This window comes from Neopelma chrysocephalum, unplaced genomic scaffold (assembly GCF_003984885.1).
Source record: "Neopelma chrysocephalum unplaced genomic scaffold, ASM398488v2 Primary Assembly neopelma1_102, whole genome shotgun sequence".
In the NCBI taxonomy this organism is placed as follows: Eukaryota; Metazoa; Chordata; class Aves; order Passeriformes; family Pipridae; genus Neopelma; species Neopelma chrysocephalum.
This window is the reverse complement of record NW_020897765.1, coordinates 316471-333863: the sequence shown is the minus strand read 5'-3', so window position 1 is coordinate 333863 and position 17393 is coordinate 316471. Positions and strand designations below refer to the sequence as shown.

Sequence of the window (17393 nt, the reverse complement as noted above, 5' to 3'; positions counted from 1 at the left end):
TTTGGTTGTTGTCACTGTCGTTGCTGGTGTCTTGGACCATTGGGCAGTGGTGGGGAAAAGAAGCCCACAGAACATGAAGTCCAGTGGGTTTATATACCTTCAGAAACCCTCCTGGTGCCTCCTCCGTGTGTGGGGGAGGTGCTGTTTTTGCACAGTCATCCTGTTTTTCAGAGGCTGGAGGTGATGGCTTTTGTATAGTCATTTAGGCTTGGGGACGGGGGTGCTTCGGAGGCACCCCTGCTACAAGTGAGGCCTTCTCAGGGTAGTAGTGAGTGTGTACAGAGAGGGCCTCTTTTAACGTAGTCTGGCTCATAGGAGATAAGCATCACACACTCAGAGAGTTGCCACTGTTCTCCTTTAGATTAGCATCACACACATAGAGACTCACCCCCAGGCCTCTGCAAAGTTAACAGTTGTAGGCTATGGCCTCCTCCCCTTAGCCTATATCTTCACTCTCCTGGCTTCCTTGCACAGTTTGCTATAGTAGCAATGTTTTAAGGCAATTAGAAAAGTTCAGTTCCTCACAGTAGGAAACAGTTTTTATTTATCAGCCGAGGACTACACACAAGAACACCCCCATCCCTAATACAGACCTTAGCCTGGATGCTTACGTTGGCTTTAGCATGCCATGTTGAAAACACCAGAGTGGTGTTTTTACTGTCAAAAATTAAGGGTATATGTAACAGTTCCAGCCTATGTCTCTCTGCTGTCAAGTGACATGTCCTGTGCCCCTACTGACTTGTGAAAACTCATCCCACTTCGGGAAAATCTCCATGCTACAGAATCTGCAATTTCTAGGCATTTTGTTCAGATATGCAAACTAGGTTGGACTCCTGAAGCAAATTTCCCTTAAGTTGCTGTTAGATACAACACAGAATACAGGCAACCTTCCAAGCAAAGCATTGCTCACCCCTAGGAGTACAGCAATGAGCAACAAAAAGTCTACAACAGCAAAATAGCCTCAACACACACCAGCCATTCCTAAAGCTAAGCAGGGACTGGTCAGATCCCACAAACTCCTGCTTCTGCAAGGGCCAGGCTGCAGCAGGACTGTCAGTCATGTCAACTCCTGAGCTCCAGCAAGGGTCCCTCTCACAGAGCCAGCCTGGCCTGTTCCATCAGTGTTCCCACGTGCTCTCTAACCTGTTACTTATCAAAGAATATTGTGCCCAGCTTGGACAGAAACAAAACTCCAAAGACTTTGATACCTGCATTGTGATTTAAATATGCCTGCCAAATTCAGGGCTGGCCAAATTCAGAGATTATCAGTTCTGAAATATATTTTATTAGTAGCACACCAATAATACTGTAGGTATCTATTATCTTATATGCAGGGTAGGAAACATATGGCTTTGTGTTCTGGCCTCTGGAAACTGAGTACCAGGAAGACTGGATGAAAACAGATCTTCCCTATATAATTGACTTTGGGAACAATCGAAAAATTAAGAGAGGTATTCCCTCTTCTCCCAGGAAATAAGTGAATTCTCAAGTGCATGTGCATGCACACAATTTGAAAGAAGTTTTCAAGAACGTCAACATTTCAAGAGCAAGGGGTGGTACGAAGAAGTGTGAAATGCTGCAGGAGCACTGTCATGGAAGCAGGTCACCTCTAGGTATGAAAATGCCACTATCCTGGTCTCCTAAGGCTGTAGGCAGATCCAAAAAGGACAAATTATCTTTGGTTATGTACATATCTAAGCTTTCAGAGGTATGTGATGTTTATGTGGTGCTTCACAGATGAGTATGAGGGGCAAGCTTACCGCCAACAAACCAACAACTGAAACCCCAATCACATACCAAAACATGAGAGAGCAGAAGTAAAGGTGCACATCAAGGGTGGAGATGTGGGAACAGTGGATTTTTGGCCTCATGCTTAACCATGAAAGGAGGGCGAAAGGCAGAATGGCCAAAATCAGAAGAAATAAAACATTCATGGTTGATTAAAACCAAGTATCTGCAGTTTCCCAGCCAAGACAGCTGTCACTGCACACCTTTAGCAAGGCCAAAAGGTAGGGGAAAGCTTGACCACCCTGGGACAAGGGCTTCAGGAGGCCGAAGCAGCTGAGGATAACAACTGCTACCTCAGGCAGAATCACAGGGCTCTCACCTCTTGGGTGTCTTGCATTATTGGACACTATTTTCCAAGGGTTGATCAGATGTGTTTGAAATGTGTTATGTTTGTCTGGCATACGGTGGGAAAATCATCCCCAAAGGTTTCAGCACGAATGAAGCCTGTATTGAAGTTACTAATATGGCAGTAGTTTGAAGCAAAGGTTTAAACAAATCTAGGTACATGTTCAAGAAGAAATGAAATACAGAGTATTTTCAGGCATTAAGGCATCTTGGGCAATTTTTCTTATCTACTTGGTATAAAGCACACTTTTTCATGGTCCTCTCCTAATAAAACCAACAAATGTACTTCTCCTTCAACAAACAGTGTATTTTACAGTGTATACTAAATCTCTTTTACATTTTTGACCTTCTGAGTAGAGTATGAGGCTTTTATTTGAGTTTGATGCAAAGCATCTCCAGCTCTTTACTCGAGACACCTGCATTTAATCTATGAATATTCTCAGAAGTTTTTTATACTCTGCAAGAGAAGGCCGCAATCATGCAACTCAGATGTGATTACCAGTCTAAATCACTCACCACGTCAAACTTGCTTTGAAAGCCCATATCTATCATATGGACTCCTGAACTGAATTCAACTTCTGATTTAAAACAACGAATTAAGTCAGGAAAAAAAAAAAACTGTGACCAGAACACTCTGTTGACATTCCATATGCACAGAGGTCCCCGAAGACATTTAGTACTTGTCTACATTATTGACTGCAATATAACAGGAAAATACTCAAAGGAGAATTAGAGGTAGCATTAGCAGTCAAGTGATGATAACATGGAGCTCAGAAAAGGCTCATTTATCTAATGAGCAGCAGTTCCCAATATAAACATAGTTAAGAGGTAATGTTGAAAACTAAGGTTTGCATGCCAAAACCCACAAGTATATCCAGAGGTTTCCCAGTATAAGTTGGCATTTAATTAACCCAATTACCCAACTTAATGTTCCAGCTGAGCAAAATATTTAAGGATATTTAGGATACTCTAATGTTATTGAAGTTTACAAAAGTTGGTGGGTGGGAAGTGCTTTAATGAAGAGACAGAAATGAAGCCAAATGTGATCAATATAATTTTCAGTTGAACAAATTTTCAGTTACAACTGGTTGAAAAACCCAGGAATTTCTTTCACAAAGTTCTGATGAAAACTAGTTTAAATTCTTATACATGAAATTACCTAAAGACTGGAGATTGCTTTTTCCTTCTCCCACTTTTCTCCCCTTCTCTCCATTCCCCCTACCTTCACTCTCTTATTTCCCTTTCTTTCTTTTACCTTTCCAATGGAAAAATGCAAAGGGGATTTTATGAAAAGATGCAGGAAACTTCTTTAAATCCTTTTTCCATAGTTCTTCTTTTAGAGAAAATGCTATTTAACCAAGGAGATTATACACATACACACACACATACACATACACACATATATATATGTATATAAACATGACAGACTTTTACTTCAAGGTTCTGCTAAAAACAGGCATTAACACCCTTCTAGCGAGGAAATTACATCCAGCCTTTTGAGGCTACTTTCAAGAGATGCCATTTAACTGGATTGGACTAGACTGTCTGGAGAGTGGTTAGTTTCCCTTTGAATAGCCTATGAACAAAAGATGCAATCCTGCAGGTCACAATGTGCCTGCAGAGCTCCAAGGAAGGACTGAAGGAAGCTACACGAACTGCAGCTGGCCAAAAAACTCTGGTTTAGTAATAACAATTCAATTATTTAATGCAAACAAGAGTTTCTTGGATCCCTCTTTTGCAGTCGTTTGACTTTTATATGTCCAGACCCAGAAGTGAAAGACATGAAGATACAGAGATGATGAAGTCCAGCATATGGGCAACTCAGGTATTTTGAGGCCCACTCGCTACCTATTTCTGTCACACAGCACAGGCACTGCCACTAATACAGCTGACATCTTCTGAGCCTTATTTTAAGGCAAACCCTCCAAGCAGAGGAAGGGGCACCAGGCTTGGTCACATGGTGTGCTTTTAGACATGTGCATAAGGATGCAACAAGTGAATGTTGTGCCCCTGAAGAGAAACGTAAGGTGCACTGAGAGAGCCATTGTGCAAAGTGGACAAACATCAAGATGCTTTGGGCTGTTAGGGAAAGGGCATAAACAGTACTGGCTGCTGAAGGCCAGAAGAGAAGGGGCAGTTTTTGATCCAGCCTGGAGGAGGGTGGTTCTATTTTCAACAGCATTTCACAAATACATCTTTTCTCCTTCCTCTTAATTTTATGCTTGGCTAATTTAGGCTATGTAAGCAATGTCTGTAATCTCCTGGTTATAGCAATTATTCCTCTCAGTCCTTCAATCAGTACAAATGCAATTGGTGAAATCATCACATAAATATCTCTTTTTTGCTTTTTTAATGGAAAAGGCTGAAATAAATTTTTGGAGAAGTATCTTTCAAAATTATTTCTAAATGGAGGTCATTTGACAGCACCTCTCTTTCATTCATATCTAATAAACAATAACATCCCCAAAAAGAAGAAACAGATGTACAATTTAAAGAAATTGTAAAGTTTCTGCTGAGAACACATGAGCTTTAACTTGCCCAGACCCTGACAGAAGCATAGCTGTGCTACTGCAACACTCTGATCTGGACCCCCCACAACATATAGAGAGCCTGTGAAGCACCCAGGCAGGACAAATTTCTTTCTTCTCTATATTACTAGGGTGCTAGCCATGACCAGGATAAACTATACTGCTCTTTTGACAGTATTCATCTCCTCGGATCTACAGTTACAGTTACAACCATGGGAACAGAAAGCAGGCAGACAAGACGATCTCTAGAAATGTGTACTACTACTATTCCTGTTTAGTGCCACTTCAGGAAGCACTTCAGGTGACTAATTCAGATAACATCTGTGAAATACTTTCCCCAAAAGAGTCACTGGTAAAAAACCACGATAGCTGCAATTAATCTTCCTCAAAACAGAACAAAAACACTCATGAAGCCTTATAATTTTATTTATTTCAGTAAAATCGTCTTAAAACATATTACAATATAGTATTAACTGAAGCAAGTATCTAAACAGTATTTTTAAAACAAGGCAATATTTCAAAGTAGGAAATTTCATAAAGAGCACCATTTGAAACTAGTATAGTTTTCACAGTGTACTGCAATCTGCAGAGAACAGAGGAACACCCAAAATACTGAAATAGACATATTCTGCCCAGTTTTGACTTCACAGAAAGAATAAAAAAATTGCATAGGTAATAAAATATATTCAGGTAAAATCTTTGAACTTGCAAAACGTTTCACAATACAAAACAAATCAGGTTTCTGTAAGCCAAATCCTTTTTCCTCTTGAATGAGCAACACTATACAACCTAAATTATTTTCCTCCTGTAACGGTCAAGTTTTCTATAACAATAGGTTGCCCATTATCTGCATAATGCAGTGAAACAACCACCTGCCTTCCTGGATGTATTAACTTAAACTACTTGCGTACAGCTAGATTCTACCAGCCTCATACTTACTCTGTTACTTTATGAATACTTCCTCTGGAAACACTCTCTAGCAGAAAGGATTCGAGAGACCATCTGCAGCTATTTTAACCTTATTTATGAATGTGGTTGCTATCAAAAGATGCAAAAGAAAAGTTTTAAAATGTATTCTGTACTTCACAGTACTATACTGTGCTATTAACAGAAAGAAGCCATATGGGAAAAATTAATTAGAAAGTTCAAAAGTTGTAAATATAATTAGTAAGATATACTTGTCAATAAGACATGCAATTTATTACAGCAAATGGGATAAGTGCCATAAAAGGAGCATTCATTGTGCATTGATTCCTCTTGAACTTTATCTTATTCAGGATCATAGTGCACCACTTAACCTTGCACAGTATGAGGCAATATATATCATTTTCATAGATGCAATGGCTATATACTATGCCGTTAACTAGGCTATCCTAAATCCACACTGATTTCAACACATTCACTTCAAATTTCTGTTGCTATAACCAAGGTCAGTGAGTGGCCTGAACTACAGATTCAGGCATTTCTTTTTTTTTGAAAGGGAGAGATGCAAAAGAGGCCTTTTCTTGCTTGAAATAAGGCTATGCTTACTGCAAATTGCAAATAATAATATATACTGGATAGGACCTTTTTTTTGTCATTTGAGGACTATATCAAAGATAATATGAGTAAAACATTATCAGACGCACTATCACTACCAGATGGATACAAAATACTGTGTTTCTGCCACTGTGCATCTAAAAGCCTACTCTGAATTTAAGGGCAATTCTGAGCACTGCCAACAGAATCCTCCAAGAAGATTTACTACACTGAAGAATTCATACTCTGGAACCTCTCTTAGCTGTAATAATGTTCACTTGTACCTTCCTCATAGTTTCTGCATCCTTTAATAATGGTGCATTTAAATGTAAGTACTACCATATGCATAATACAGGATTGGAGCATCATTCTCTTCCCTGTTCAAGCAATTCCACTGATCTCACAATCTCACTCAAATAAAGCATGCTCATACAAATCATGCCATTAGATTTGCTATATGCTATATATAGGCAAATGTTTATTATATTCAAGTAACATCTGCACTTTGCTAAAGATGTACCAGATTATGTATAGCACCAGATTCTGATTTGTGCTACACAGGTTTAAATCCAGAATGACTCTTAGGTTGTCATACTGGGGAGTGACAGCCTTCAACACAACTGTGTAGCACAAAACAGCAAAGGAAAATAAGGGGTTATGTTTGTAAGAAAGTGACTTTCTTAACTTCCCCTGAAACAAAAACATAAGCACATAATTTCTAGGTTTCTCTAAAATTGTCTTCCCCTGAACTCTTATCTTAGAAATATCCAGGTCTGCTCTCTGCAGAGCTCCTCTTACATCATGTACACCCTTCTACAGAAGCATATAGATATGTCAGAAAACTTTAACTCCTGTGTCATTTCATCTTTGTTTAGTCTCAGTAGGCTTCCAGAGTGAAGTACCCAGAAAAAACTGCTCTGCTCCTAGGCAATGCAGCTCTTCTGCACCCAACAGATACACGTTTTCATTCCCAAAGTCTGTCTGTGTCACTACAAAATATCCTCTATAACAGTATTTTGCAAATGTTGAACACCTTTAATAGTAGTTTTAATTCATGCTTCCTTATGACCTTGTGAGAACAAATGAGACCCTGGCTACAAACAGGCACTGAGATCTCTGTCACAGACAGACTTTGGGGACACCAGGATGACTGGTTTGTGTACTTGTGCTGGCTGCAACACAATGCCCAGTGAGGTGTCTTGTGATGGACTGCTTAGACTTGGCAGCTGAAAACAAGAAAAACTACTGTTCTTTGTTTGGAGCAGGAAAGCAGTTTGTCCAAAGCCTGCATCCTTGAGTATACTCTTGAATAAAAAAAAAAGATGACAGAAAGATAAATTCAGGTGTTAAGGACACAGTTATAATGTTACAAGTAAAACAACTGCCAGAAAGAGGTCTTGCAATTAGGTTCATTCTTTTATAAAAAATTATAGGAGGAGATTATAACAGCAAAAATAGTGTGACAAGCTCAAAAACAAATGAAGAGCACAGCAAGGTATACATATTTTAGATATACATACTCAGGTAGACACAAAGTTATATTGTGCATAATATTGCTTTTCAGTAAGGTTGATTTAAGCAGCCTGCAAGTGCATTGTTAATGTCCCTCTTCTATAATTACGTTTGTAGCACAAATATCTATCCTTTTGTAGGAATGCTGAAAGAAAGCTGGAAAAAAGTGTGGCAAGGCATGCCATTTACTCCTTACAAAAGGAATGAGAAAGAAGAGTGAAGCAGGATTTGTGGAGGAGAAAGGAGAAAATGGGACAAAAGACTCTACATAGATTAGGAAAAAATAAGACTAATTTGATGGAAAAGTAGAAAGAAGACAAAAATTAGTGTCAATGAATACACATTTTCTTTGAATTAACTGAGTGATTTAACAAAAAAAACCCCACCTTTTTAAATTCAGCACCTGTTCAGCAAAATAAATAGGCTTTGTGAATAGCGTTCCTTTTTGGTCAGAAAAATATTTTGTTATTTATAAGAAATCAAATAAAAATTTTCCTAATTTTCAAGACTTTCCTTTAGTACTTGTTTATTTTTGCCTATCCGCTCTTACTTTTTAGGATAGACTTCCTTCTCTTCCTGCAACTTTTCATGGACAAAGTAAAAACGGGGAAAAGCCTTCGCAATAATTTAAATGCAGATTATTTCCAAATTAAATTAGAACAGTCACTAGTTCCACTGTTTTTGCTATAAAAACAATATTCTATTTTCAACCCAGTCCATTTCTACAGTATTAAGAATGTATACTCCAGTGTTGCCATATCATCATGATAAAGCATGTTCTCTCCATTTATAGAAAGCACATTTTGTAAAATGTAGAGAAATTAGACTCAAAGTGCATTTAGTCTTATTATTAGCCTGTTGAGAGAAGAAACTGAAAGCAGGTTTCCATTGGCTGTGCTGCTTTCGGTTACAGTACTAAAATGTATTTACCCTCACCTGCAATTTTTTGTGGTCCAGAAATAACCAATTTTAAGGGACTGCTTTATTAAAAATAAGAGAGTTTGATCTGAATTGAAGGTTCCCCTGCTTGAAGATGCTAACAGAATTAAAATCTTGGAACACTGAAAGCTTTTGTTTTCTTTAAACACTAATCATTCAATTCCGATGATATTTAAATATTCCTAAAATTGAGAGCATTTTGGCGGGATGATCTACTCATGTCAACACAGCGTCAAATAGATATAGAATCAGAGTACAATACAAATACAATTTAAACCCCAATTCTGTGTTAACTTGACTGCACAGAAATTAAGATGAAATCCATAAAATAGATATACTGGTTCCATGTTCATGAGTGATCTGATTGATCCTTCCACGCACACAGTCAAGAGAAACTGATATCAAGGTTCCATTACGTACTCCAAAAGATGCACAGAGGGACACACTGGTCCATATGCTTCCCTCTGGCATCTGACCTCCAATCTGCTGAGCAATTGCTGTGGGTTGCATATGATCCATGGTCAACTGATTGAGAGTCATTTTAAGCACATTGCATGAGTGGATTAGCTTTAAGTTAAATGCAAGGCTGGCAACTCCCTTTTCAGTAAAAATGAAATATTTCTGAGCAAGCTGTCCAGAAGAAACCAGCTGTATCTGTTTCTCATTGGATGAGACCTGGGTGAAATCCAGTAATTTGTTTCTCACAGCTCCAGTAGGCAGACCTGTAACAGAAACCGTGGCTGATATGGCACTAGAAACTGCTGAAGGGATCCAGATGAGGCTAAACGTACTAATTCCAGAACTATCTCCAAAATACCGAACATTACACTGTGCAGGAGAAAGTATCTCAAAGCTAATCAGATCTCCAGCACCAACTTTCGTGGCCCCAGAGGCAGATATTGACGTGTCTCTGTAATTTACCCCAGATTTAAATACATTCATTAGTTCTCTGTTGGTACCATTCCTATTGATATAAGAAATTAAGGAGAAGCCCTCCCGGACACATGTATGACCCATGGAATACAATGCTTGGTGAAAAACAAATTTGACAACACCAGTTTCAGTAAACTTTATAGCTCTGCCATCATGAGATAAACTTAGCATGTAAGGGTCAGAAACAGAAATTATTTTAAAGGTAGGTCGATAATTTGTTTGATAATGCATTGCTGTTGACATCTGTGCACTGAGTGCTACAGCACCTGTGTCGTGGGACAACCAAAACAAACTGAGTGGGGTAATAAGATCATAAATATTTAAGTCTTTGCTTTGATTGCAGAATTGATTTGGGCTTCTCAAATACACAGAAAGAGTTTGGCTGGGCTCCACTTCAGCAGCGCTGCTTAAACTAGTGCTCTGGAAATACTTTCCTTCTGGCTGTTCAATCCGAACACCGCTCAGTTCATAGCCTTCCTCACTGCCATTAAGCTTTAGGGAAAGTTGCAAAAAATTCCTGCAGCTGTGCTTTACTGCAAAATTTAGGTCAATCCACAACAGACCATGTTGCCTGAATACCAGGCTGCTATCTTCAACAGATAGGATTTCACAGGGAAGCTTTCCCTTTATCTTCAAGTTCAAGCCAGAGTAGACCTGAGAGATGCCAGACTTCACAGAGGGTAGAATAATATTTGCAGCCCAAGACTCTGAGAGCTTGTTTTCACTGGTTGCTGAACAAACCGTATCACTGACAGTGGAACAAGGCATGGCCACCATTCCATCTTCACATTTTAAACATGCTTGGCATTCCTGCATTTCCTTATTAAAGAAATACTCCTCTCCACACATTCCCAAAGCTGCATCTTTCTCAGCAATTCCAAGGCATCGGAAACCACCTGTTCACAGGAAACGGACAATTTTTATCGTCATACCTTTAAAATACTAAAAATAAGAACTCTATAACTCCACATATCAAGTATTTTTGATAATATATCTAATCATAAGGGAGAAAACAGCAGACAGTTATGATGTTAGATCACTTTGTGCTATTAAAGGAAATTTGATAGCTAACAGAGAGGAAATATTAGGCATAACTCAGCTTGGTCCAAGCCAAGCACAATGGTTTAGAGTGAAAAAAGGGCTACAGAGGGGCAATTCTAACCAAAACCTGTAATGTATCAGATGCAATGACGATGCTCCAAAGACACTCCCTTCCCTGAGGTAAAAGGCATGGTGACTAACTGGTGCACTGAGCAGCTCAGATACTTTCAACTAACGGAGAGTTCCCCTATACATGGAGAAATGTGCACTGCCTTCCCAGCCACATCACAGGGTATCTCTGTGGTCGCTGTGATTGCTAAAGCAGTGCTGTGCAACCCAAGGAACAGGGATCCCCAGCATTCACTCTGTGCATAGTTTTTAAAGAACCTGCAAGAGATAAATAGGAAAACCAAAACTGTGAACAGCATGCATTTAAAAAGTGGAAAACCACTCTCCTAAGACACGGGATGCCAATGGTTGTGATAAAGCTAAAATAAAACACTACTGCAAACAGTAAAGAGAATATCTAGACATGCTGCTTGAAATTACTTTATTTGACATAAAGCAATTTTGTCCTTTATGACCTAAGCAGATGAAAGAATGCACACCCAAAGAGCAGGTTTTAAAAACAGACTGTAATTTTCTATGGCAATTTTCCAAGAGCACTGCCAGCTGCCAGTGCTTCCAGCTGCAGCAACCAGAATCCAAAACCTTTATATACGGAGCTTTCAGGATCTAAATCAACAGACAAATTCTGAGGCACCCTAAAGAATAACCACCTGCAGTTTGTCCCTCAAAATGTAATCACTAATGCACCCGCTTATGCTTTTTGCCACCATAATTAAAACTCAGTAATCAGCTTTCTTATAGCTGTTCTTAAATATCCTTTTACTATCTAAATCCTGTATCATAAATTTGCTTTATTCTTCAGATGGAAAGTTCCTGTATCTGGGCTGGTGTTTCCTCTAAGACTGGGACTACAAGCATTTGATATGGATCCCAACAAGCCATATTTCTCCATTGCTAGCCCCAGGGTGGGGCTGGCTATGCCGACTGCTGATGCAGAAAAGCTCACCGCACATACTGCAGACTGCAAGACAGAGCAGTACACGTGCACCTGACTCACAAGGGAGGTCAGAATATTGGCTAGAATTCACTCCTGATACTACGTTATTCAGCAGAGAACACCAGACACTGTGTTACTTTAAACTGGCTTCATATATTCACCCTCATATCACTTTGTCTGCTTACACTTCATTCACTTAAGTGATGATTCTCCACTAACACCAATATGTAGGACTGTACAACTTACGATGTGAGAATACTCTTTCTAAGACCAGGTACCATTTTCTCAGAGCTCACTGCAGAAAAGTCAAGAGAAATGTAGCACTTTGTTCCCATCTGAAAGTGTCTGGCTTTTTTATGAGAAACAAAAGTCAAATAAGTAAGATCACCTTTTTTCAACTAAGAACATTCTAAAGGGAATACAGAAAAAAAATCCCAGACAAACTTTTCCTTTGAAATCAGTTTTAACCATGATGTAATTGTTCACATGACACTTCTTTACCACTTCTACTTCTCATATCAATAGCTCCACCACCACTGAGAAATACTGGATGAACTGATACTGAGTACACTAATACAGCTGCTTTGCATGGCAGAGAAGACTGGCAGTAGTGCCTAGAAATTCTTTTTATGCTATTTGCTTCTTTAAAATATTTTAATATATATTTGAGGATTTTTATAAATATCAAGTTTTACGAATACATGTGGTGACTACTCACTCCAACTTGCTATCCAGTCTTTTATCGGTTAGATCTGCAGCAGGTGTTCCCTCTGTGTGTGCTTCAAATAGGTGACTTCAAAGCAGCACACAAGCTGCTTTATACTATGGACATAGTGGCAAGAGTAGCACTCTGCCCAGAAGAGGTTAAGCAGCAAATGACAGCTAAACATCAGAAAGCCAGCACAGCAGCATGCTGTGACTGCTTCCTACTGCTCTCTACTGCCTGACAACCTCTTCCACCTCTTCCTGGCTCCTGCTCTGGGCACTGCTGCACCTGGTTTAACAATGAGCAACCCAGCTCAACCTGGTTTTGTGAAATCAAGTTTTTCTGCAGCACCTTGCCACTCATGGAAGCCAGACAATTGCAAGGCAATTAGAGTAAGCCATGCATGTATTTTTCTGCTGTTACTACTCATAACTGCCTGATGCAAAGATGAGATTCAAGATGATTAAGTATGGAAATCCACCTCTTTTTAAACCCTGTACATCGAATTTGGTTCATCACATATCAACATGACTAATTACAAATTGGGGCTATCCGTCTAGGTTCCCATACCTCTTCCCCCTGCATCCCACAGTAAGTTCTACAGTAAGTTTTACAGTAAGTCCTCTTTGGCTTGCATGGCATCTCAGGGAGACTGCCTTTGGCTGACTCCATTTCTTGGACAATAGTCTGATCACTTTCCTGTGATTATCTAAGAAGGAAATGATGCGCTGGACTCCATCTTCACTGACTACATACCCCCAACTGTTATTGAAACTTGATGACTAGCATTTAACCAAATAACCCAACAACTCTCACCTCAGATAAAAGTGAGAAAAAGCAGCAGGGGAAGAAGGTATGATGTAAGGGAAAGTGGAAGGGTGAAGAAGGAGAGGCTCCTAGTTGCACATTTCTTTACCGTTATTTGCTCTGTCTCCCCTCACACTGTACAGTGAAGATGAGTTGTTACAGATGCAACAACCTTTGCGTGCAGCTCAAGAAACCACATTCAGCATCTGGAACTCATACGTCAGATCCCATCTCTATCTTCCCTACATTACCCAAGACAGACATTCAGTTTCAGCCTGCCTTTTAACATGTTAATCACACTTATAGAAGATAGTGAGCTACCATGGCCAGACAGGTTGAAAGTAACAGTTGTCTCTAATAAAAAATAAAAAGAACACTCTCTCTTGCATGACAGATGGAAACAACATTGACAGGACATTGATTCCTGTCCAGGTGATGGAAAATAGTTTGCTTTCACATAGTTACAAGCCACCATTAAAACTAGGAGAAGATGAATCAAGGGAAGCGTCCCTCCCTCACAAATACATTGCTACTGCCTTTTTGTGGTCTGACACGCCATCATTAGCCATCTGTTTCTTGGTAGTATTTTGCCCTCACTTTCCTCCAGCAGTTGTACAGACCCTCTTGGTCCAGTTCCCCCCCTCCACAGAACCCACTGAATAAATTACTTACAGCCTTCCCTCTTCCAAGCCACAGATGAGAGCAACACCCAATGACTACCACATTGGTGGCTCTCCTTTCTTAGGACCAAGCCCTTGTGGGCTTCCATCCAAAAACCCACCAATTCAGCCAAATCCAATGCCTTACTTAAGAAGAGACAAAGCCTTACACCTTTCCAATGCTCTGACTAAAATACTGGGCCCTAAGATGCCTTCCCTCTAACTGTTCATTATTAAGACTGTCTAAAAGAGTCTTGCCTCTTCTTTTGTAAGACTGATGGTAACTCCTCTACAGCATTTACCACAGAAGGCAACACTAAGTGCTCTCTTGCTCTAGTCCATTTCCAGTTTCCTGTGGTGTTTTGTATGAACACAACCCAAACCAACACAGTTCCTGCCCAGAGGAAGTAAGTCAAATATAAGAGAATCCATGCCCTCTTTTCACCCTTTCCTAGAACCAATTTTCTCCCACATTTTTCCTCCACCAGTGGCTGGGTAGGAAAGGTACAAAATCAGTGATAATCAGCTGAAAACAACCTTTGCCCATCAGAGAGGCCACACTCTTTTTACAAGTGAGAAGTCTAGAGGAGGAAAACCATAAAACCTAATGAAGCCCTCCTTCAGTAATTTGACTGTGAGACTTCAGGTACAGGTCACAACTGGTGAAATGCTCTGTTTGATCACAGACTTTCCTTTCAAGCTCTTTTGGCTGAGATAAACTTAGATAAATAGAAAGAAACTTAGTAGCTGGATACAATTTGATCAGTATGTCTATTAATTTTGCTGGGATTTTGTCTGACTGCCATGAGAATATAATGAAGTAATGAAGGTGAAGTCTGCAGTGCAAAACACCAGACAGATCTGTTCTTAAATGTCTGAAAAATTCCCCCAAGCCCATGCAAATGATGGAAACTGTTCATTGTTCCTCAGTATTTGACAATATTGTTGCTAAAGGAGAATATGATTGATGGAAGGAGGCTTTATAAAAGCCTTCATGAGATCAAATCAGGTATCTACCCCAGTGCAGCAGAAGGAAAATGACAACTATTTTTCTCCATTAGGAATGATATCTTTGATTTTGACTCCATTTGCACCACCATAAACAAGAAGAAAGTCAGGTCATAAGTGAAAATTAAAACAAAGCACATAAAACCCCACGAAAATAAGGCAAAAGGGACCATCCGATGCTCCTGTGAATATTAATGTCCTAAATAGTCCATTGTCCACAAAAACTGCTGCCACCTTACAGATGAGTGTTTTTCAACCCCTTTGATTCCAGCAAGCTGCACATGTCACTACTCACTAATATATAAGCCTGAGTCCTTATCTATTTCTTTGACCAGTTCCTGAAGACCTAATTATCTTCATTCTTCAATTATCAGAGAATATAACTTACCTGGAGTATTCAGGCATTTTATCCTCTCGCCACAAATGCTTGGAGATTCAGTGCATTCATCTCTGTCCTGTAAATCACAAGAATCATATTGAAACACTATAACATGACAACTTAAATTTGAAACAGGATTTCTTCAGGCTCTATGACACCCATCTGCCAGTAAGAGGCATAGGCAGGGATGGAGAACAGGCTGATCCCATAAGCATGTTGGAGCAAGAAAATTTTGGTTTGGATATGTCAGCTGTTCTAAAAATGTATACAAAAAGACTGTGTGGTATCCACAGAAAGCTAGTAGTGCGCAGATGACGAGCCGAATGAAGTGGTTGCACAAGTAAAGCTTGTTACAATGCACATCCTCCAGAGTGATGCATCACTCAATTGATCTTAATGACATTGTAACAATCGAGACAGTGTTAGGAAAGGCTTTTAAGGACATTTAGTCTGGGAGGAAGGTGCTAACCAAAAAACACACATGAAAAGTAAATGAGAAAGTATTATTTCCTGTCAACAAGCCCTCCTTTTACCCTACAGCAGGTAGAGAAGAAAGAATAACAGGCTACATTTGTATTTAAATGCTAGCACTAAAGAAAACTGAGACTAGCAGTGGCCAGACACTTTCAGGTTCTCGTCTCGGTATCTTGGGCGTAGGTCACTGGTTGGTCAGGTCATGTTAAGCTAAGAACTAGGGGCAATACTTGGCAAACAAGATACTGCTTTAAATATCAAGTTCCCTGTGTATATTAGGACTTCTAAATGACAGAAAGCGAACGAAGAACCATCTTATTTTGCTTACTTTCTGGTTTTGTGTTGTATAATAAAATGTATTTTATAATAAAATGTGTTTAACAATAGAAGCATCCATGTTCTGTATTTGCATATGTTTGCATGTTAAGTTTAAGCAGGAACTAGTTCTTACATTTGTTTTAACTGACAACTTTTGTTTCCAAACTTATAAATAAATGTCTGACTTACAGTTTTGCTTAGTAAAGCTTTCCTTTGCTTTCCAGAGATGTCTAAAAGTTTCTGTAGAGTGGAGTGGGATTAAACAAACAAATTTAGCATGCAAAAGGATAAATGTTTTAGGATGTCTTTTCCCACCATGATGAAAAGAATCAAAGTTCTGCCAGCTGTCAGGTTTGGGAAAGTGTCACACCAAGCAGACACAAACTAGTGCCTCATTTAGAGCAGTAAAAGCTAAAGAGAAAGCTCAGAAAAAAAAAACTTCTGACAGACTTCGAAGTACCGTAGACCTATTCAGTAAAACATATGCTCCAAACTGGATCTCTGTAGCTCTCCAAGTAGTTATTTCCAGAATGTTATCCCAGTACATCAAACACAAAACTTCATAAGCAATAACTGAAAGATACAGAATTATGTTTCACCTGGCAAATCCGATCAGAGTTTGCAGAACACTCGGACATTTGGAAAAAACCAGCAGGACACAATGTGCATTTCTCACATTGTGAAGGTGTCTTTTGGAAATTGCAAAATTCATCACTTTCACAAAGGCCACAGTCCAGCAAAGACTCCCCAACATTAATCACTTTTGCATCCACTTCCACTTTATGCACAGAGTATGACTTCTGGAGATGATTTCTGACCTGGTTCTGAAGTCCTTGAAGATGACTTTCAAAATAATTTTGAATATCTTCTTGCAAACTCTGAAATGACATTTGTTTCACTGTATCAAAAAGCATGCCATACTGGACTTTGATCAGATCCATTTGCTCATACATTTTTCTTTGCTGTTCAAGAATCTCCCGTTGCTGGCTAACCAATATATGCTGCTGTTCAGCAAGTTTTTGCTGCAAATCGACAATGATCTGCTGTTGGCTTTTTAGCATTTCAGTAAACTTCTCATGCCCTTTTGCAAGGTGCAGTTGTAGTATTAGGGCATCCTCAGATGGAACTTCATTTTCTCCTGAAATAAAAATGATTGATTATTGTCCAAGCTTGCTGTATTATCTCTTCAAAAGCATTCCAGTTTTAGTACGTTAATGAAAAGTTGCACTAAATTCAAGTCATGATTACAAGGTCAGTTCCTTTACTATCTTTGTAGCCACTTCATGGGACCACAAGGTCTTCCATTTCATAAGCAACAACATTGCCCCTGCTTCAGGGAATAAATTAGCCATCACTGAGGTTCAATAACAGA

General features: G+C 39.3%; 1 protein-coding gene across 1 annotated transcript; it reads right to left on the bottom strand.

Moving 5' to 3' along the window:
- Window positions 1-8185: 8185 nt before the first annotated feature.
- On the bottom strand, window positions 8186-17178 carry LOC113973500. Its single transcript, XM_027695660.1, has 3 exons — window positions 16621-17178; window positions 15239-15305; window positions 8186-10459 (listed from the first exon to the last, which is right to left on the bottom strand). Exons 1-3 carry the CDS (start codon window positions 17080-17082, stop codon window positions 8940-8942), a joined length of 2049 nt encoding a protein of 682 aa, XP_027551461.1. The 5' UTR covers window positions 17083-17178; the 3' UTR covers window positions 8186-8939.
- Window positions 17179-17393: the final 215 nt, after the last annotated feature.

Bases quoted from the DNA above. Each gene is read 5' to 3' on its own strand.
- LOC113973500 (XM_027695660.1), bottom strand. From the start codon at position 17,082: ATGCTAAAAAGCCAACAGCAGATCATTGTCGATTTGCAGCAAAAACTT. The intron at 15,306-16,620 runs GTGAAACATAAT...TGTGATTTACAG, and splicing joins ACTCTGATCGGATTTGCCAG to GACAGAGATGAATGCACTGA. The intron at 10,460-15,238 runs GTAAGTTATATT...TCCTGTGAACAG, and splicing joins AAAATGCCTGAATACTCCAG to GTGGTTTCCGATGCCTTGGA.